The 22,807-nt window shown below is 38.1% G+C and overlaps 1 protein-coding gene across 1 annotated transcript in view; it reads left to right on the top strand.

Annotated features, from left to right (window-relative positions):
- SHOC1 (shortage in chiasmata 1) overlaps positions 1–21,211 on the top strand; it is a 61,599-nt gene extending 40,388 nt beyond the window's left edge. Inside the window, exons 17-30 of the mRNA XM_074856900.1 lie at positions 643–746; positions 1,238–1,442; positions 3,096–3,168; positions 4,560–4,629; positions 5,222–5,400; positions 5,927–6,032; positions 7,769–7,880; positions 8,865–8,986; positions 9,957–10,050; positions 11,043–11,174; positions 16,416–16,565; positions 17,654–17,825; positions 18,043–18,576; positions 20,941–21,211. Coding sequence (XP_074713001.1) covers positions 643–746; positions 1,238–1,442; positions 3,096–3,168; positions 4,560–4,629; positions 5,222–5,400; positions 5,927–6,032; positions 7,769–7,880; positions 8,865–8,986; positions 9,957–10,050; positions 11,043–11,174; positions 16,416–16,565; positions 17,654–17,825; positions 18,043–18,576; positions 20,941–21,041 — 2,154 coding nt within the window. The 3' untranslated portion in view covers positions 21,042–21,211. The remainder of the gene's footprint in view (positions 1–642; positions 747–1,237; positions 1,443–3,095; positions 3,169–4,559; positions 4,630–5,221; positions 5,401–5,926; positions 6,033–7,768; positions 7,881–8,864; positions 8,987–9,956; positions 10,051–11,042; positions 11,175–16,415; positions 16,566–17,653; positions 17,826–18,042; positions 18,577–20,940) is intronic.
- Positions 21,212–22,807: the final 1,596 nt, after the last annotated feature.

Raw genomic sequence — 22,807 nt, 5'->3', positions numbered from 1 at the left:
TTATCAGGCTGATCAAGAAATTCTTTTCTGACAAGATCTGACAATACTTACATATATAATTATCTTCATCTGTAAGTGTTAAGACTTAGGCAATGCCATATGCCTCCTTAAAAATCTTGTGTGCACCATGAAAAGTGCCTGTACAATGGCATCAAGGTTCAGAGATCATCCTGTCAAAGTATGGTGTAAATCCTGTATGTGTGTACATATTCCTTGTTACATAATTTGATTATGTAGCACAAGTTTGTATCATTTGAAATGGTAGACAAGGTAAATACCTTCTCTGGTTCTTTTTAAAACTATGTCAGTTTGATAGATCCAATCTTTTTCAATGTTTTCATCTTAAGCAGTATTTCATGAGTCTCTGAGATAAGCGATCTCTGGCAGGAACACTTCAGTGTACTCCATTTATGGTCTGGAAAATCTTTCTGGTTAGTTCAGCAGTACATCTAGTATCTCTCGCCGGTACTTAACCATCTTGCAGACTGAATTCTAGATATCTTCAGTTTAAGTTTTGCCTCCATAGGGATAATGCCTCTAATGTGACAGTAATAATCTGTCTAGTGCAACAGTAATAATGTGGTATAATGTCTTTAGATAATATCTTTAAATAACATTTTTACTTTGGATCAAATATTCCAGTTTAAGAGTTCTTCTAGAACAGCTTTGTTCATAAAGCCGAATTCTGATACTGATGTCTTCTATAATATTGTTTCTCCAGCTCTTGTAACAATGCATACATACATGTGAGTTTCAAATTGTTGGTGATAGGAGAAAAAATGCCAGCAAAACTTTGGCCCTGAATATGGGGAGAGCAGATACTGGGCTGCTGAAGCAGCTAGTTAGTAAGGTCCCCTGGGAATCTGCTTTTGAAGGTATTGGGGTCCAGGAACGCTGGTCAGTTTCAGCTCTCATAAGAGCACAGAAGCAGGCAATTCCAAAGTGTGGGAAGTCAAGCAAGTGGGGCAGAAGGCCAGCTTGGCTGAGCAAGGATCTTCTAGAACTTAGGTGGAAAACAAAAGTGTATGGACCTTGAAAGCAAGGACAGGCAACACGAGAGGACTACAGAGATGCTGTACTGTAGGGAGAAAATTCATGCAGCCAGAGCTCACTTAGAGTTCAAGTTGGCCAACATTGTAGACAACAAAAAAGGGCTTTTAAAATATGTTAACAGCAAAAGGAGAATCAGTGGTAACATTGGTCTGTTACTTGACAAAGTTGGTCACTTCACAAATAGGGACGCAGACAAAGCAGAGACGTTTAATGCCTTCTTCACCTCTATCTTCAACACCGATGATGAGCCCTGGGACCCCCAGAGCCCTGTGTTGGAAGATCATGGCTGGTCAGATGATAAACTCCCAACCAATGCTGAACTTGTTCAAGACTTGCTGCTCGAGCTGGATGCAGATATATCTATGGGTCCCGATGGGATTCATCCCAGGGTTGAATGAGCTGGATGATGTCATCACAGGACCTCTCTCCATTATTTTTCCACAGTTTTGGGAGTCTGGAGAGGTCACAGTTGACTGGAAGATGGCAAATGTTGTCCCAGTTTTCAAGAAGGTCAAGAAGGAAGACCCTGGTAATTACAGGCCTGTCAGTCTCACTTCAGTGCTTGGTAAAATAATGGAGAAGGTTATTCTGGGAGTTACTGAAAAACACTTGAGAGATAATGGAGTCATTGGTCATAGCTAGCATGGGTTCATGAGGGGAACACCCTGCTTAACTAACTTAATTTCCTTTTACAACAAGGTCACCCATCTAGTTGACCAAGGCAGTATATGTGGTGGTTTTGAATTTTAGCATATCTCTCATCTAGCTGTCTCTCACAGTATTCTTCTGAGCAAAATGTCCAGCACACAGCTAGACAAGTCCATAAAACATTGGGTGACCAACTGCCTGACAGGTCAGGCTTAAAGAGTTATAGTAAATGGGGTTACATCAGGCTGGTGGCCAGTCACCAGTGGGGTTCCCCAGGGCTCAATTTCAGGGCCAGTACTCTTTAATGTTTTTATAAATGATCTGGATGCAGAATCAAATGTGCATTAAGTTTGCTGATGATATGAAATTAGGAGAAACTGTGCACTGGCTTGAAGGTAGAGAAGCCTTACAGAGAGATCTGGATAGATGAGAGAGCTGGACAAACACCAACCGTATGAAATTTAACGAGAGCAAGTGCCGGATTTTCCACCTGGGGCCATCCTGGTTATACATACCTGTTTATACATACCAGTCAGGGCACGAGAGGCTGGAGAGCAGCCCTGTGGAAAGAGATCTGGGGGTCTGGGTTGGTGGCAAGTTGAATATGAGTCAGCAGTGCACCCTGGCGGCCAAAAGGACCAAGCGTGTCCTGGGGTGCTGGAAGCACAGTATGGCTAGCCAGTTGAGGGAAGTGATTTTCCCACTCTACATTGCACTGGTGTGGCTCCACCTCAAGTCCTGTGTGCAGTTTTGGATGCCTCAGTATTGGAAGGATGTCAAACTGTTAGAGTGCACAGAGGAGGGCAACCAAGATGGTGAAAGGCCTCAAAGGCAAGATTTACGAGGAGCAGCTCAGGTCACTTGGTTTGTTCAGCTTGGAGAAGACTGAGGGGTGACCTTATCACAGTCTACAACTCCTCCAAGGGGGCAGCGGAGGGGGACCTGATGGTCTCCTCTCTCTGGTGACCGGTGATAGGACACGAGGAAATGGATGAAGCTGCATCAGGGGAAGTTCAGATTGGACATTGGAAAAAGAAAAGGTTCTTCAATGAGAGGGTGGTCGGTCACTGAAACAGGCTCCCCAGGGAAGTGGTCACAGCACAAAGCCTGTCAGAATTCAAGGAGCATCTGGAAAATGCTCTTAGTCATATCATTTAGTTTTAGGCAATCCTGTGAGGAGCAGGGAGTTGGACTTCATCCTCATGGATTCCTTTCAACTTGAAAAATTCTGTGATTCTATGATTATCATTCTGGAAAACTTCAATGTTTCCATTTTTGCCATCTGCTTAGTCAATTTCATGCTTTCTGTGCAAAAGAGAAATAGAGATGTATGCAGGCTGAAAGAACATTTTTTTTTTACAGTACGAGAGTTTCTTTTACTTGTCTTCTTCCAGATACTAATCATAACAAGGATGGACTCTGAGAGAGAAAAAGCTGCCCTCATTCACACTTTATCTAGAGTAGAAGGTAAATAATTATTTTTATGTGTACTTTTGAAAGAAAAAGTGGCTGTTATTCTGTGTTTGACTGCATTCCTCTTTGTATGCTTTTTACAGGTGTTTCTCCCTGTTCTCCTCATCAAGAACCTTTTTATATACTTTTCTCACTGTTTTCTGTTTCCTAACTCTTCCATCAGCCTTTTTTCTTTCTTGTAATTTTATTTTCCCCTGATTAAGAGTTCTGGTATGAAGTTTTCTGTTGCAAGAGAATGATAGTTCATCAGTCAAATCAAAGATTTATTTAACAGAACACAAACGAGATGTAGGCAGCCCATTGCCTAATTATAATTGCATGTTGTCTTGGTCAGATTGTCTCATTTAACTGATCAGTGGTCACAAGGTTTTTTCCTTGCAAGCTTACTAAGAGCAGTTAGAATTTAGAAGTCTTAACTAAGCTCCCTAGCATAAAACCTCAAATAAGTAGGTACAGATCATGATTTCCCTTACCTATCTGTTGCTGACCTTGTTTGCTGATTTGCTAAATATGTAAGCATAAGCTGTAGCAATCTATTAAACTCAAGGAAAAAATAAATACTGTTTCAAATATCACATCCCCACACTGATACAAGCAACACTTGCATCAATTTGTCATTTTACCTATGAGTAATTTTTGCACAAGCTTGTTCAGCATCGCAGATTCAGCTGGTAAAACAAACATGTTTCAGGAAGATTGTTATCTGAGCCTGTACTTCTGTGTAGAGCAAGCCACTGATTCCTTTCATACTGCTTTTTAAAACCCATATATGTAACTCCTTCTTGCTTGAAACTTATCAACAGTGTCATGTTTTGTATTGTTCTTTTGCCTTTAAAAATAAATTTCCTGTGCTCTTAAAAGAAGAAAGCCTGTCTTTTAGAATGTTTTGAAAGGGAAGAGGCATGTTCACAATGCTTTTACTACTAATAATATTTAATTAAAAGTATTTTGTTTTAATATCTTAAGACTTGGTTGCAAACATGGGTCAATCCAACTAACTAAACTTTTGAAGAGAGGCATTTGTGTGATACAAATATCCCTTTTTAGCTCCATACATAGAAAGTGTAAAGGAATTTAAGCGATTAAGGGGCAAAGATGCTTCCTTTTGCACCAGCCTTTAATTTTTCATTTTAAGGTAATCAGATTGTGAGTTCGTGAGACATGAAACTTATTCACATTACTTGGTTTCAAAAATGGAAATCTCTAAATTATACCCATCAGTGCAATACAAACTGAAATTGTGTAGGACTTCCTCAAGATAGACAATGTAATACATAAAATTTTAATATCCTGTGTTGTTCCACATTTGCTGCTTACTGCTGTGCATTGATTCATAATTGCAGAGGCTCATTTGTTTGATTAAGGCTTTAATTCTTTTCATGCAGGATTAAAAGCTATGGATTTGAATTCTGACAAAAAAGGAACCTTTTTAGCTTGTAAAGATATCATAAGCAGGTAGTAATATTCTTGATTTTTGAGAACAAAGTATTTACTCAGGGCTAATGTCAGGGAAGCTTTTGTTACTTTTGTTCATTTCCATGGGACTTTCCAGTCTGGAGTAAAAATTTCAGAATAGGTTCTACATCTTCATTCTGGGAGGGGAGAATTTTGTTCACAATGTGGTAAAATGCTTAGTTGTAAGACTCAGAGGAACTTTAGAAAGCATGCAATTGTATTTTTTTAATTTCTTATTTTGTTTTGCAGTTTTAGAAAACTTGTTTAGAAAAATGTGTAGAAAATCATGTTTCTTTCGCATGTTTTAGAAGAAGGTGAGGGAGAAGGGCATAAGAAAAATAATGTCAAATTATGACTCTGCAGGAAAATATGAATACTTCAAGTAGATAATTGTGGGGGGAAGTACAGTGTTTAATTTTTAAATTAATTTTTTTTAAATTGCAGTTTTAAATTGAGGAAGGGTAAATACTTTTTTGTAAACAGACTTTAAACAGTTATAGTTCTTCAAAGTAAAAATGTGTTTATTTTGTTCTGAGGGTAATTCTAGGGGAACTTAATTTTATTAGTATTTTGTTGTTTTTTTAAGCCTTAGTAGATATTCCTGTGTTATTGTACATAATCAGCAAATTGGAGCTGACTTCCCTTGGACACACTTCTCATTAGTAATTGAATATGATTATTCTGAAAACTCTTGCTGGAAAAATCTGTGCAAAAGTCTGAATGTTACTTACATGACTTTTAAAACTACCCTCCCTGAAACAATAGAAATGGGTAAGTGCTCTCCAGAATTGTAATAAACACTTGGACTGTCATATGAAAGAAGAGCATTTTCCGTTCCCTAAAATGCTAGATTCATGTGCCTGTGGAAGAGAATGAGTAATAAATTATGAAGGCTAAAGCTAAGCAAACAGAGCTGTTTTTTTCTATACAGCAAGACAGGGAGGTATTTTTCTTAGGGTGTGAGCTTAGTTTTGGCCAGGATGTACTAGTAAATGTTGGTTGATAAAAGACTTGTGCCAAGTTCACAGGTTGTTTACAGTTGCTACAAGCTGTATCCACCCTTCCTCATCCTAAGGGAATGTTGCTGTAGATCTAAAGGAATATAAATTAAAGCTTAATTTCAAAGAGATTCAGAAGAGTTTGATTTTGAAAAAAAAAAAAAAGTATATAATGGAAGCATTTTAATGGGCATGAATAAAAGCTGCATTTTTAAGAGAGATGTCTATTTAAGTACCTAAATGTATCTTTAGTTTTTTGCTTATGAAACCATTTATCTTACATATAAAAAATGTTTCAGGGATTTACTGCAGTTCCTTTCTTCTGGAGGTACAGATTCCTTATGTATTTCTGGCAACTGAAGGTCTTCTTAATATGCCAGATATGCTTCAGCTTTTGGAATCCAAGTGAGTGAAAATAACCTATTTAGTCTTATTGACTATTTATTTTCAGTTTACCAAGACATGTATCTTGTCCTACTACATCATGTAGTAGCCATCTACTTGGCTATCAGGTACATTACTGCATTTTAAGAGACAAGAAGATAATTTTTCTGTTGAAGTTCATAGCTTAATTCTATAGATTCACAGAGATGTCAACCAGAATGGAATTGGCTAATTTGTTTATTTTAATAATGAGCTGCACTTTTAATCACAGCAACTTTTAAAATTGTATATTTTTCCCTGAAAATCATGTTACCCCAAAACATTTTTTGCTTTAGTGCTTCTTGGTGCCTGGAAGAGTTAGTATTTAATTTTTCATAAAAATTGCTTTGGGATTTTTTTGTTTTTAACTACCAGAGGTATGCTAAAAAAACAAACCAAACAACAGTAAAACAGTCTCATTTTCTGATACATCACAGCTTTTGGGAGAGGCTAAGTTAAAAACAAAAACTACTTTGTAAAATTAAGATCTAGTATTCACTTAATTTTGAATACTCTTTAACCTGGGCAAAATTTTTCATGTTCGTAAATCATTGCACACGTGCATTATTTTCTTTGACATAATTTTCTTGCATTTTGCTTTTACAAAAATAAATACCTGATAAACATACTTTTTATCACAGGGAGAAAAAATAAAGGGGACAGAAATAGGGGACAGGGCAGCAGCATCTGATAAACATAGTGCCAGAGATACAGATTGTTGATTTCACCATGTTGCTGAACAGATGTCCCTGTTTTGATCCTTGCTGTATCCTTGAATCAGCTGTGAAGCCATTTTTGAGCTGTGACTAATTACAGTTCAATAGGGGAAAAAAAAATTGCATGTTTGACATCTAAAATTTGAACATTTAATTTGGCAGGCACTTTTAAACTCTGACCTGTTCAAATTCTCTATTCAGCCTGGCCATAAGCTAAATAGCCAGGAATGCTTTTTGGTACTTTCTTACTAGCTCCTTTTAGCACCGATGAAGTAACTGATGAAGTAATTAAATAGGGGATCAAAGTGCAATATAGTCTTAGAAAAGCTTATAGTTCATACATATACTGTCCATACAAGATTCTGGAGGACTTACTGCTGGCAGATCCAGGTTTAGGTCTCTTGTGTTTCGTAGGGATGAGGCCAAGTAGTGTGACAATTGTCTCTTCTCAACTTTTCCCCCCTTAGTCAGCCAAGACTCCCCAAAAGCCCTAAGCATGTGATGTTCGTTCTGTCAGTCTTTGCTAACACAGCTGGTAACAGGAGGCTGTGCTGCTGGCAGTTCTTGTTCACGCAGAAAAATTTAGGATCATAAAGTCAGGGAGTTTTCACTCAGTTTGCTTCCCTGTGCTGTACAATCATGAAAAGAAGAAAAGACATGCAATATGCATTTAATTACTCAAAAGGAGTATCTAAGTATATTTTCTTGATTTATCTATCTTAGTTTCTGTATTACATCTTTTTTTTTGGAAACTCAGAGACTGTATATCAAGGTCATAATCAGTGCAATTGGCAACATAGTTGAATTAATCCAGTAATATTTCAGTACATCACTGTTACATTGATGCGTATTCTTCAAATGTGTCTTAAAGTGAATTAAGCATTTGAGAAAGATCAAAGTATGACAAGACTGTGTAATTTAAATAATCGTATTCATTGATGTATGTTATTCTTTTCCTTTATTACTTAACTGAGATTTAATAAAATAATTTGACTTCTTCAGGTACAGCATTACCTTTGTTGAAAGAAGCAGTAGTTACTCCTTAAAGCTCTGTGGAAGTACAGATCGATATGTTGTGTTGACAATAGATGAATGTACTGCTATATTTTTGCAGGTACAAAATGAAACTAGTATGTCCAAATTCTGTTATATATTGAGTCACTTCTAGGCCATATCTGCAGCCTTCTAACACATCTTTTCTTTCTCATTATCATATTTAATTCACGGATTGTTTCACGACACAAATTATTTCCAAATTCATTAACTCCAAAATTCTTTCTGTGCCAGCTGGTCTAGTTTAAAATGTTCTCACATTTGTACCTACATTTCTTCACAGAAGTGTAACATTTTGACCTGAGATTGGATTGTATTAAATATAGTTAAAAGATGCATACTTGAAAATAGGGTTGTATAAAAGAATATTGTAACTACCAAGTAAATGTATCTGTGACTATATTCTCTTACCAGTGTGCATGTTAATTCCTCCCATTTCAGATAGTTATCTGAATTATTCTAGGGAATAATTTGTCCTACCTTTAATAAAAAGTAGTCATTTAGATAATAGCGTATTACTTAAGTTCTGGTATGCAGCAAGACAGATGACTCTATAGGTAGAAGAACTGCTACTGAAAGATAGACAAAGAATAAAATAATCAATTATTGCAGGCACAACACAGACATTCCTACATGCTGCTGCAAATGCTACTGCAATTAGTGATGTTGTACTTTATATGTTCAGTGTAGCTATGATTGTATAGGTTAAGTAAGTGATTCAGAGGTTTATAACAGTATTAGGCATTATTAAAGTCCTCAAAAATCTTAAGACCATTCTAAAAAGTTAGTAGCGGTGTTTCCTTTTTACAGGAGGCAAAAAAAGGCATGAAGAAGTGAATCAGCTTTTTAAAGGTCAAACAAAATAGAAGCTGGGGATACAACCTAGTTTTCCTGATTCCCAGCTGTGTCTTTAATACCCATATTATTTAGCTGTATTTATTTTTGATCTAACATCTGCATAATACAGCAATGTACATTAAAAGCTTGTGACAGCCATAGTAATATATTTATTTAGTTTTTATTTTTTATATTCATTTTATACTAGAGTATGGAAGAATTAAAATATGAGAAATCCTGTGACAATGTAATATCTAAGCTGATGGCATTATCACTGCAATATACGTGCTGTTGGATTGTTTTCTATTCCAGAGAAGGACTGAATTTAGAGTAAGTTATAAAATTCTTTTGTTGTCTTGGTATTTTTAAAACAAACTTACCACTAAAGGAATTTGCTTATTAGAACAAGCTAACACTCTTTGTTCTTTGAATTTCTCTGTAGGAACACATTTCTCTTAGAACAATATGAATATTGTAAGCTCGTATTTCTAGTGTGCTTTGGACTTTTCACTTAGTTACAGCGTTGTCATGCTCCTACTGAAAAAACTCAGTGGAATGATAGAAGTAACAGTGATCACTGAAGACCTCAAAAAAAGTTAGCAAAGATGGTTTTTATGTGTTAGGATCTTTTTAGTCTTACACAAGAGAGAAAGAAATGGTTGTTATAAAATTACAGGATTTGAGGCAGGTAATGCTAACATGAGGTATATTTTAAATCAACAGGTCCAGAAATTTCACAAGACTAAGGATATTCCAGACCACTGGAATTGTTATCTATAACTGTTTGAAGTAAATTAACCCCTAGAAATACATGGTTATGAACTGCTGTGTTGGCATCACTGTATATCATTTGCAACAGGGCGACATTCTCCCAATGTTCTTCCAATCCATCAGTAGTTCTACTTTTGCTATGGAAGCACAGCTTTTGTTGATAGAGTTCATAAGCATTCTTTATTACCTATTGTGAGATTTTTTCCTATGAGCAAGTAGTAAATTTTTCATGCATCACCTTTCCTCTCTTCATGATTTTTCTCCAGTGACTGACTCTGATCCAGTCCTTTTGCTCCAGGCCAGGCTTGTTTTGCTATGGGCTGACTCCATTTTCATTCTCACAGTGCATCCTTCAGCACTCAGTCACTTAATGTGTCCTAGTTCTCCTTTCACAGATATTAATGCTCAGACTGTGCTAGTATTCTGAATTCCAGGAAATGAAACAGACATTTATTAACACATGGAACAAACATTTTGGAATTATTACATCTGCATGTTAAATAGTAACAGTCCAATGAAACTTTTATAGGTACAGGCTCAGGGGAGACACTCTGCTTAACCTTGTCTTAATTTATGCCACTCTGATTGAACTTACACAGAAGTCAGAAGACTTTGAAGTGAAGGTAATTTTTTTGGTAACAGTATTTCTGTTTCAATCTTCACTGCATGATGTTTATAAAGTGCTTAATCAAGTATGCATTCTACATCAAAAACATAAAATAGCTCAAAATCACTAAAGTGAGAGAGAGGAACTTAATTCAGTGCTGCTGAAGTCAGTAAAAAGACTGTGTTGACTCCAGTACAAGTTGAATCAGATTCAAATAGCAACTGAAGTGTTTTTATGACTAGGAGTCAAGAAATAAGATTGTACCTTTAATTTTATAAATTATTAGAACCTGTATTAATCCTGCTTATGTCTTAATTTGAAGTTTCAGATTGATATTATGTTACTAATGCAGTAGAAGAAAATAAAGTGTAATTTTCTCTGCTGTCAGCTATTTTACTTTTTTTTTAATGTGGCAGGATAAATTAAGGTTTTTTCATTATAAATCAGAGAATGCAGTATCTAGAATAATCAACGTTAAAAAATGGGGCAAAAGTTTCCTTCGGCTTACCAAGTTGATGTCTGTAACATTTTTTTTGCATAAAGTAACATCTTTTTAGGCAATTTTAGGATTTCAAATTTATCTGGTTAAATGAAGGTGAAAGAGAGAACAAAGCTTTATTCGTTCCATGTACTCAGCAGTGTAGTTCGTGTGGAAATTACTTACACTTTCAAAGTGTTACACATCTTAAACTATATTAGGCATCTCAATTACCAGTGTTTCCAGGAAGTCATACTATACCAATAAACATGATCACATATAAAAGACCTATATGATAAACTAATTTCACCTACATAGGATTTGCGTAAATAAGGAATGTAATTTGTGGCCAGGCTAGTGGTCAGAGGTTGGAGTTCCTCTGCATGATAAGCACAGATCAGGTTTAATTACTCCACATTACCAGCTGTTGTGTTCAGGGTCACCTTTAAGCTTTCCCATTTAACTTCTGTAGCAAATTAAGACATCCCTTAGTATAAGTTTTAACCCGAAGTATTATGTATCACTTTTAGGTGGTTCTTACGCCGGGGATTGAAGAGACAGCACTGGTAATTCGTCAGATTGCTGACAACATTTTGATAGCATCTAATATCAGTCCTCATGAGTGGTTGGACAAATCCTGGCTTTCTGTCTTGCCATCTGAGGTTTGCTTATCTTTCCATTAAATTACACTGTTTTCCTCTTGTTTCTCAGACTCATAAAGTTCTAAAGGTTTTTTGTTGTTCTCTTAAAATATATTATTAAAATAACCATTATTATATATATATACACACACACATTTTTAATATATATGCATATATATACACACATATATATAATGTTCCCATCATCCTTGCTAGCCCAGTTAGGTGCAACTTGAACTTTCCTTGTGCTTTGAGAGTTAACCAGTAGAGAAGTTTATCCTCCACATCCTTCAGCCAGTGTGTACAGTTCTACAGTTCTAGACACTAAGTTTAAAAAACTATACAAATTGTAAAAGATAAACATAAAATGGCTCACTTGGGCAGGAAGCCAGTTCATCAGTGCTGACCCATTACTGAAGTGAATGGTGCTGCTTACAGACTTGCTTTAACTCTACTATCTACAAGATAGTAGAACTTTGTTTAACTTCTCATGCAGTAGTTGATATTAGATATTTACAATAAATGCTGGAACAGGTCCATCAATCACAGTCAAATATATGATGTTCTTTAACTTGTATATTAAGGTTTCCAAATTAAACATATGGATTTGTTCATTTTATGTGGAAGCTTTGATCTCTTGTAAAGCTGAGAACATTTTTGGTTTTTGTAAAATTCAGAAGCATTTTAGATCAGGTATTGGCATGGCCTTTCAAGTGTGGCATATTGGATTATAGGCTTTACAATTTAGAGATTAAGGATACTGGTAAAAACCTGAGAGGAGCCATTGATTGTATTTTGTCTCTGTTAAAGGTATTAGATCCTGGCATCTCTTGAGTGCAGAGCTTTGTGAAAGCCAGGAACTGGAAGCTGGCATTCTTAACATGCTACAGCTCTCAACTTGCTGCTCTCTGTGTGACATTCAGCCTCCCCCTAGCAACTCCTGCTTTTGGCACCTGTCTCATTGCTGTTTACAAATGTAACTTTTGTAAAACAAAAGCAGCTTTGTCAGTTTATCTTGACTTAGGTAATTCTCTTCAAAATGGAGAATAAATGGTAAATCTGGTAATGCATTTTCAAATCAAGTTTACATTAATCACTGTTTTCATCCTTTAAAATAGAAATGTCTTTAGATTGTGCTTGCTTTTTATCAAGCTATTACGCAGAACTTACTCTTTTGCAAAAATCATAGAATCATAGAATCATTCAGGTTGGAAAAGACCCTTGGGATCATCGAGTCCAACCATCAGCCCTACTCTACAAAGTTCTCCCCTACACCATATCCCCCAGCATCTCATCTAAACGACCCTTAAACACATCCAGGGATGGTGACTCCACCACCTCCCTGGGCAGCCTATTCCACTCTCTGACCACTCTTTTAGTGAAAAATTTTTTCCTAATGTCCAGTCTAAACCTCCCCTGTTGCAGTTTAAAGCCGTTCCCCCTTGTTCTGTCACTAATCACCTGTGAGAAGAGACCAGCACCAACCTCTCTACAATGTCCTTTCAGGTAGCTGTAGAGAGTGATGAGGTCTCCCCTCAGCCTTCTCCTCCTGAAACTGAACAGTCCCAGCTCCCTCAATCTCTCCTCATAGGATTTGTTCTCCAGGCCCTTCACCAGCTTCGTTGCCCTCCTCTGCACTCGCTCCAGCACCTCGAGATCCCTCTTGTATTGAGGTGCCCAAAACTGGACACAATACTCCAGGTGTGGCCTCACCAGTGCAGAGTACAGGGGGACTATCACCTCCCTACTTCTGCTGGTCACACTATTTCTAATACAAGCCAGGATGCCGTTGGCTTTCTTGGCCACCTGGGCACACTGCTGGCTCATGTTCAGCTGCTTGTCAATTAGAACCCCCAGATCCTTCTCTTCCACACAGCTCTCCAGCCACACCTCCCCAAGTGCAGGACCTGGCACTTGGCCTTGTTGAAGCTCATCCCGTTAACGTTGGCCCACCGATCCAACCTATCCAAGTCCCTCTGTAGTGCCTCCCTATCTTCATGCAGATCAACACTCCCGCTTAACTTGGTGTCATCTGCGAATTTACTGATAATGCACTCTATGTCCTTATCAAGAGCATCAATAAAGATGTTGAACAGAAATGGTCCCAACCCCGAGCCCTGAGGAACACCACTTGTGACTGGCCACCAGCTGGATTTAGCTCCATTGACCACCACTCTCTGGGACTGTCCATCCAGCCAGTGCTTGACCCAGCAGACCGTTCGCTCATCCAGGCCATGGGCAGCCAGTTTTTCTGTGAGAATTCTATGGGGAACTGTGTCACATGCTTTTCTAATTCCAGGTAGATAATATTGACAGATTTTCCCTCATCCAACAGTCGGGTCGTCTTGTCATAGAAGGAGATCTGGTTTGTCAGGCAGGACCTGCCTTTCATAAACCCATGCTGACTAGGCCTGATCCCCTGGTTGTCCATTATATGACTTTTAATGGCACTCGAGATGACCTGCTCCATGACCTTCCCTGGCACCGAGGTCAGACTGACAGGTCTATAGTTTCCTGGATCATCCTTTCTGCCTTTCTTGTAGATGGGCGTCACATTTGCCACCCTCCAGTCCATTGGGACCTCCCCAGTCAGCCATGACTTCAGGTAGATCATGGACAGCGGCTTGGCGAGCACATCTGCCAACACTTTCAGCACCCTTGGGTGTAACCCATCTGGTCCACAGACTTGTGTTCATCCAAGTGGTGTAGCAGGTCTCTGACCACCTCCTCTTCAACTGTGCTGACCTCATTCTGCTTCCCCTCCCCATCTCCCGTCTCATGAGGCTGGGTGTCCAGGGAACAGCCAGTTCCACTGCTAAAGTCTGAGGCAAAGCAGGCATTGAGCACGTCAGCCTTTTCCTCATCCTTAGTTACCATGTTTCCCTCTGCATCCAATAAAGGAGGGAGATTTTCCCTAATCCTCCTTTTGCTGTTAATGAATTTATAGAAACATTTTTTATTATCCTTAACAGCTGTAGCCAAGTTGATCTCTAGCTGCGCTTTGGCTCTCCTATTCACTACATCTTTATAGTCTTCACAAGAGACCTGGTCCCTCTTCCAAAGGTCATAATTCTCCTTTTGTTCTTGAGATCCAGCCAAAGGTCCCTGTTTAGCCAGGTCGCTCTCCTTCCCCACCTGATTGTTTTTCGGCACACGGGAACAGCCTGCTCCTGTGCCTTTAAGACTTTGCTCTTGAAGTGTGTCCAGCCTTCCTGGACTCCCATATCCTTCAAGGCAGCCTCCCAAGGGATTTTGTTAATCAGTCTTTTGAACAGGTCAAAGTTAGCCCTCCGGAAGTCTAAGGTGGCAGTTTTACTAACCTCTCTGTTTCTCCAAAGATCAAAAACTCAATCATCTCATGATCACTGCACCCTAGACAGCCTCCAACCTTTACTTCCCCCACAGGCTCTTCCCTGTTCACAAGAAGCAGGTCCAGGAGGGCACCTTCCCTGGTCAGCTCACTCACCAGCTGTGTGAGGAAGTTATCCTCCACACATTCCAGGAACCTCCTGGGTTGTTCCCTCTCTGCTGTGCTGTGATCCCAGCAGATACCCGGGAGGTTAAAGTCCCCCACAAGAACAACGGCAAGTGACTGCGAGATTTCTCCCAACTGTTTATAGAAAGCTTCATCCACCTCAGTGCTTTGGTTGGGAGGTCTATAGCAGACTCACACAGCAAGATCTGCTTTATTGGCCCTTAACCTAATCCAAACACTCTCAACCCCGTTATCACTATACTTGATTTCTGAGCTCTCATAGCATTCTCTTACATACAGGGCCACTCCACCACCTCTCCTTCCCTGTCTATTTCTCCTGAAGAGCTTGTAGCCATCGATTGCAGCACTCCAGTCGTGTGAGGCATCCCACCACGTTTCTGTTATAGCTACTATGTCATAGTTCTCATGCTGCATCATGGCCTCAAGCTCACCCTGTTTCTTGCTCATACTGCGTGCATTGGTATAGACACACTTGAGATGAGCTCATGAATCCAACACCTTCTTGTTAGTGTGGGCCCCATTCCCTACCAGACCCTTCTCAGGTGCTTCCACAGTCCCTAAACATCTTTCCCTTCTCCCAGATGAAGTGGCAGAGGGAGAGCCCTCACCAGTCCACCATCCTTCAAGCTTTGGCACGCTTCCCTTGAGCTTATACCTGACAGGCCCAGTTATCTCCCCATCCCCCCTCATATCTAGTTTAAAGCCCTGTCAATACGCTCTGCTAACTCCTGCCCCAGAATCCTTTTCCCCCTCTGGGACAGCTGCATCCCACCTGTCTCATTTGTCACCAGCAGACCAGGTGCCTTATAAACCTCGCCATGATCAAAGAACCCAAAATTCCGATGGTGGCACCAGTCTCTGAGCCACATGTTAATCAGATATGTTTTCCACCCTCTATCAGTGGTTTTCCCTTCCACTTGAGGGATTGATGAAAACACGACCTGAGCTCCCGAGCCTTCAGTTAGCTACCCCAGTGCCTTGAAGTCCTTTTTGACTGAGTTAAGACTTCTCTCCACCACCTCATCGTTACCTGCCTGGATAACCAGCAAAAGGTAGTAATCAGAGGGCTACACCAGAGCAGTAACCCTCCTTTTAATGTCTCTAACCCAAGCCCCAGGAGGCAGCAGACCTCTCTATGGTATGGGTCTCGTCGACATATGGGCCCCTCTGTACCCCTCAGAACAGAGTCACCCACTACAGTTACTCTCCTTTCCCTCTTAATTGAAGAAGTCGCAAGTTGTGGGGCTGAGGAACAAGCTGTGGGTGACTCACCGGATGGGTCCTCATTTCCATCTTCATTTGGCTGGCCATCTAGTTCCAAAGCCTCATACCTATTGTATAATGACAACTGGGAAGGTGAGGGGGGCCGAGAAGGTTTTCGCTTGCCTTGCCAAGGAAGGACCTGACTTCCTGTCCTCCACATGCCCTCCTTCTGCCTGGTGAGGGGAGGGGAGGGAGTCATGTATTTCTTGTAGAGCCTCTACCTGCTGCCTTTGTCTCAGAGTGTGGCTCCACCACTCAACCTTGTTTTCACACTCTGATTGTTCTCAACCTTTCTACCTTTACATTTCAGTGTAAGTGATACACTGTTACATCTGTAGTAAAAAAAAAAGTTTTCATCGGGCTATAAAGGTGCACTGTTTGCAAGCTCTGTTTCTATGATACACTGTATGACCAATTCATAAGGATGTCATTCTGTAGAAACAGAAAAAAAGGGAAAAAAAGTTTGTCGGATATCAATCTAACAAAATAATTTCCATTTCCAGACAGAGAAATGCCTGCTTACTTTTCCATGTATCAACCCTCTGGTTGCCCAGTTTATGTTAAAGAAGGGATCTTCGCTGGAGAGGTTGTTTCTTGCAAGCTTTGATCAACTTCAGGAACTTCTGCCAGAGGTTCCAAAAAAAGTTTTAAAGGTTGGCCAAAATTAGTTTATGTGTTAGATCAATCATTTTGCACTGTTGTAATACAGGTGATGCTACACGCACATTTGCTGGTATCATTTAAAAATTAATTATATGCTTTATCATATCATTCATATCTAAAATGCTAGCCTGCTTATTTGCAGCAGATTTTGTCAAGTCACCATTATGTAAAGAGGATTAGAACATTTCCTTAACTGCAAAAATACTCATTTGATCAGTTTCCTCTTCAAGCTTCATCGTATCAAGTATTATATCAGCATACAAGCTTGTATGTTTTCCTAATATAAGAAATGTTTTCCAATTAAGAATTTCCAGGTCTTTTGTCTGTCCCTCCCTCCCTCCCTCCTTCCTTCCTTTCTGTCTTCCTTCCTCCCTTCCTTCCATCTGTCTTCTTAAGCAATAATAAACCCGCACTTACAAATTCATAGTATTACGCATTTGAAAGAGCCATAGAGGTTAAGATGAAGAATTCCATTCACTAGAGTGTCCATTCTGCAGCTAGAATTATGTGCTCCTACTTTTTCAGTTGGGCCAAGTCTGGGAAAATTATATACTGATTATAGTCAGCTAATGAGATTAAAAATGCACAGTCAGGAAAATGGGAGGACAAATTTCCACGTCAGAAGCACTCAGTTAATGTGAAGGAGCAAGTGAACAGATATTTGGGCATTAAATATCAACTTGTGCATGTTATTGCAATAACTGCATATGTGTAAAGCCATGTTTAATGACTGAAAAAAAGAAAAAGACCTCATCAGTTTAATTCCTCTACGACATGCACCAATCTATTGCAGACACTACTTCCTGCAGTTCTGGACTAATGAAAGAGAATGAAATACAGGAATTGATTTTCCTGTGTTTCAAAAGACAGGCTATTACTTACTCTGTTTATAGATTTAAGACAGGTGGCACATTGTCTACTGTAAATGCCTCTCCTTCTATATTGGTAAGTCTTTTTTTTTCTTTTCAGTAAACAAAAAATTATACAACCTAGAATCCTAACAACTGGTTTAAATTTTCATATTTGACAGTATAGAGAAGTACTGTAAACACTCAAATATCGTTTTTTTTGGTTTCAGCATTTTAGTGACACAACAACTTCATACAGCCTGAATGCTGCTGCTCCACTAGAAACAGCAGTGAAAGGTGTATCACCCTCAGAGAACTGGAGTAACTTCAACACATTCTATCCAGATTATAAACAAAATCATCCATCTTTTGAGCTGCTTGGTAAAGCACAAAACAGCACAGGTAATGTCTTGAATTACTAGGAAATTGTGTCTCCTTTGAAACCAGGTGAAAATCTGAGTGTATTAGAATCTTTATCTTCTAATCATGGAAAGGTCAGTTATTCTGAGGAGACAGACTGCAATTGATGCTCAATGGCATCTTGGTTTTCTATAAAATGTAGAGAAATAAGCTAGTTTTCCATTCTCCAAACAGAATGGTTGGAATTTTTCTCTACCAGGAACATCTCATATGAATTCTGAAGCTGTAATTACTCCATTGAATCATCATCACGGTTGCTGTATGCAAAAGAAATCATGTTCTTCAGAAGTAATTATGAGTAGGAGGCAGAATTTCTTTGCTCTGCCAAAGGACTGTGAAGATTTTGCTCAACCAGATGTTATGAATTCTCATTGTGTTCAAAGACAGCCTTTCAGGATGCACTATAGCTCTGATAATTCTTCCAAAAACTCTGAAAAAGAGTATTTCTTTACAATGTTCAGTGACTGTGCTACTCAGGAGAGCTCTAAGAGTTTTCTAGAATTTAGAGACACAACATCAAAGAGCCAGGAAATTCTGATTAACCAGAACCCATGGTATGACTCTTCATCCACAGGCCCATGTGATTCATTTGCATCTGATGGTTTTCTCTCTGATTTCTTTTTTGATCCAGATGAGATTCAAAATCTGAATTTTCACCAAATAGGTAGAGGATCTGAAGGAAAGAGAAGACAAAGTTCACCATTTTTATGGACGAAAGAAAAAAATAGAACAGGTATGTCCAAAGCAAGCAGGATGTGCTGACATTCTATTTGTAACTCAGCTAGAAACAGGAGTATTTGTAAGACTAGATTTTGTGTTTTCTTCAAATAGTTCTTAAATCAAATCCAACCTAACAGTTGCATGTTTCTTTTACTAAAAAACTTACTTGCATATATATTTCTTCTGTGATAAAAGTTCCTAAATGTTTATTTTCTGTTTTGAGCATAAAGAATATTTTTTTAAAAAAATAGAATTGTGTTACTGCCATTATTTTTCCTTGGTAAAATACTGAAAAGTGTAGTTCTCCAATATTGTAAGCTTCAGCTTCTTCTCTCTTTGACAGTGGCTGAAATGTGCATAATAAACGTCACAGAATTGTTTTACAAGTTATGGGAAAGATTATTTTGTAAACATAGGTTTGGACAAAAGGGGGAAGAAAAGACTAGAAAGTATTTTCTCTAAATGACTGAAAGTAAATTCAGCAAATTCAGAGAGTGAAATTTAGATACAACTAATGGCTGTGTTTTGCTGTAGGCATTAATGGAGTAAGAATTTCATTCTGACATATTTCTAAGTTTGTTTCATACAGTTCCCTTATTCTTGAAATATTTTTTAGCTAATGTCTCCAGGGCTAAACTCTCCATCTGGAAATCATTCCAAAGTATATTTCTTCAAAAGGATGGTATAGTGTGTACTTCAAAATTTTGTTTACATAGAGTCCTTATATAAAATTTTCAAGCTTCTCTTTTTTTTTTTTTTTTTGTAGTTTTCTTATCCTTGGTTTACTTTCTCAAATATAGTTAACTAGACACCTTTTTTTGATAAGCCATAATACATATCCATGGAGTCTTAAGAAAGCATCACTAGCCTCTGTCACACTAAGTATTGCTATATTGTATATTGTGGTATTTTTTTAATTCTTCTGCTTCCCTATAGGTGAGGTGCCACATTCTTTAAAATTCTGAGGTTAAGCTTCTTAAATAAAGTGCCTAACTCCTAGTAGAGATGATTTAATTTATGTTTTCTTTGTTGCTGTCTGTCATTAAATCTCTTGGTGGTATAGCAAGGTCAGCACAGCATTAAAATGATTTCACTAATTAGATCAGACTCATTCATGAAAACACAAGTAACTAATTGATATTAAGTTTCATGGGCTGCTTAAGGCAATAATGGAAGTAAAGACAGGAAAAGTTAATTGGATATGGTGAACTGCTTATAATTTTCAGCCTATGTAAATTAAAACGTTCATACAGAAACTGTGAACAGACCTGTTGCCTCTCCATTGGGATTAAAATTGAGACCTGGAGTATTGCTGGGTAGTTGACAGTATTTCAATAAGCTGTGACTGGCACTGATAGTATAAAATTCTAAATACAATAGTTACAGTAGAGATCGGGGCAGATTCTTCTGGTACCACATTTTACAGTATTCTGAAAACAGTGATCTCTGACTGATAAGCTTTCTGTAATACTCCTGCCCCGTAGGGCAGAGGTATGCGTAAATATGAATCAAATCAAAAAAGAAAAAGTGATTTTTGTTTTAGACTTTGGAAGTATAAGCTTATTTTACTTTTATTATTCACTAGCCAGGGGAAAAATAAGTATTCTAAATAGTTGTGCATGCTAATGCAAAAACACACCTTAATACAGTGAAAGCCTTCTGAAGCCCCGAATTTAAGAAATGTGAAATCCCAAGTTTAAGAAATGTGTACAGAGTCAAGTTAAAAGACACGTTGGAACCCCCAGGGATTTCTTCAGGCTTTAGATCAAACTTTTGTTAAACCACAAACAATTAATGCCAATATACCAAGCCATATTTCCACTGGAACAGATTAAATCTTTAAGTCAGTGTTAAAGTTTTCTGACAATACTTTTTGTAAAGACTAAACAGAATTTTCTTACAGTAACTTATTTTGAATAAGCAACTACTCAAATATTTTATTGTAAAAATACTTGAATCTTAAGAATGTAAGTAGCTTTTTTAAACAACTCAGAAATGTGAACATGTCTCTGGTTAAAAAGAATTAACTTTCACAATTTCTGAATATTACTGAGTGTAATATTAATGAAATAGAAACAAGCATTAAAATCTTTACTGAAATCTTGGGATTAAGCATAGTGCATGTCGATGTACTTATTTTGTATAGGTCCTGTATTATTATTACAGGACAGTATGCATAAAACTGATCAGTAGTACTGAGTAGTAGTTAGTATTAGTCTGTACATGTTTAATTTTATGGCAGTTGATACTTTTCATACAGACCATACTGGTTAAAGCTAAATTCTGTTATTGCTTCTGAGAAACACACAGTTAAGTCTGCGTACATGTTGTATTTGTAGTTTGTCATACATATATTTTCTTTCCACTTTGTTTTCAGATTCAGGATATGCAGAACTACCAGAGTTCAAAAAAAGGAGATTGACATATGAAAGAGTCCCTGGAAGAAGTGATGGACAAACACGTCTTAAATTCTTTTAAATGCAGTGGGGATTTGCATACTACACATTTTTAAATTCATAAACCCTTTGAAGGGAAATATATTAAGTTTTTGTTAATTTTTAGAGAGAAATTAGGGTTTGGGAATCTTTACTAGTTCAGGATTCTTTAGTATGTTTTTAAAATTTTACTAAACAAACTAGTTCCTTGTACCTGGAGAATTACTGCCTCTCCGTTTGTTCTCATGGGTGATATAAAGGTACTTTATCACTTTTTATTAAAAAAAAATAAAATATGAATTAAAAAAAACAGACGCTGAAGCTCATAAAGTTTTCAAGGCACCTGTGTTTGCTCCCTGAGCATGCAGCGTTCCAAACTTACAGATGGACTGGATCTGCTGGAATCTCAAGGCTTCTCATAAAGTCTTAGAGCTTTCTTGCATTTACAGCTGTGACCCTTTGTATCTGTCCTTTGGGCTCAGTTCCACTTCTTTCCTTCTGACAGCTGCTTTAGAAACCATCTGTTGTGTTCCTGACCTGCCTTTAGTCATAATCAAGCTATTTGTTTTACAGACAACATATGAAAGATATGTTGAAATTTAGGGTTCTGATAGATTTGATTCAGAGAATTAAGCCGTGACTGTAGCTCTCTGCATAATCTGGTGGAGGCCATTTGTTGGCATCCACATTTTTCAGCCTGCTACAGTGCATCAGCAAGAAGGGAGATAAGAGTCATCAGGGGTGCAGTGCCAGATATGTAGGCTACAGCTGGAAGGGATAAGAGATTTTCAAAAAACCCAAAAAGGCATCTCAGTTGCAAGCTACAGAAGAGAGAGGATAGAAATGTACCCGAGCCCTCACTTTTCCATCAAAAGATTTGGCAACAAAACTGGAAGTATGTGTGGGAGCAATGGTAGACAGCAGGCATTCTGCTGCAGGAATGCATACACGGTTTGCATGGCTGCCAGCTCCAGAATGTCAGTGTCTGTTCAGCGGCCTTCAGCTGACACAATTCAGTTTTCAAACTCACAGATCTTTTTTTAAGTTTAATGCAATACCAGAAAGTGAAAAAAAAAGATACAAAATCCACTAAGTTTATGGTTTATGCTTGCAGTAAAATACCTTCTTGACATTGAGCCTTCATTAAGTGCATATTCACCATTTGGATGAATAAAACCAGCACTTAGGGGTGAAAGCTTTGGTCTCAGAGAAAATGGAGTGTTAATTTTTAGCTGAGAATTGCTAAAAGCTATGATGACAGCACTAATAGCAATTTTAGTTTACAGTAATATCCCCATATTATTTGTACACAAATGGCTTGCAAGACTTTAGAAAACACCTTTCAAGTGTAACTTAAAAAGACTTCTAGTAGAATTGCAAACAATCCAGCATTTCCCTATTTCATCCAGAATAAGAGAAAGACAGATAAAAACTGCAGTTCACTTACCCTTTGTGGCCCATTTCTGTGGTCACTTTACGTAGCCATTTTCCATCTCTTTGCATCATGGGTTTGCCTCTGTTTTTCACAACTGTCTCCCAAATTGCGAGGCCCAGGAATCTGTTCTTTTAAGAGTGCAGCTCTACAAAGTCTCAGTCACGAATAACCACAGTGGAGAAAATTATAGCTGGCACTGCCAAGCCATATATTTATGTCCTCCTCTCCCACAGGCGAAGGCTGACACCGGAATTTTCACATGAACAGTTGTGGAAGTCTAGCCCAGATCATCTATAGACCACTTTGAAAACAAGGGCATGTTGCGTACATTAAATAAGTAATGAAACTTCAAGTGCTGTCTGCATTAAGTTTCC

This window comes from Strix uralensis, chromosome Z, assembly GCF_047716275.1.
Source record: "Strix uralensis isolate ZFMK-TIS-50842 chromosome Z, bStrUra1, whole genome shotgun sequence".
In the NCBI taxonomy this organism is placed as follows: Eukaryota; Metazoa; Chordata; class Aves; order Strigiformes; family Strigidae; genus Strix; species Strix uralensis.
The sequence above is the reverse complement of the archived record's forward strand: the minus strand, read 5'-3'. Positions and strand labels throughout refer to the sequence as shown.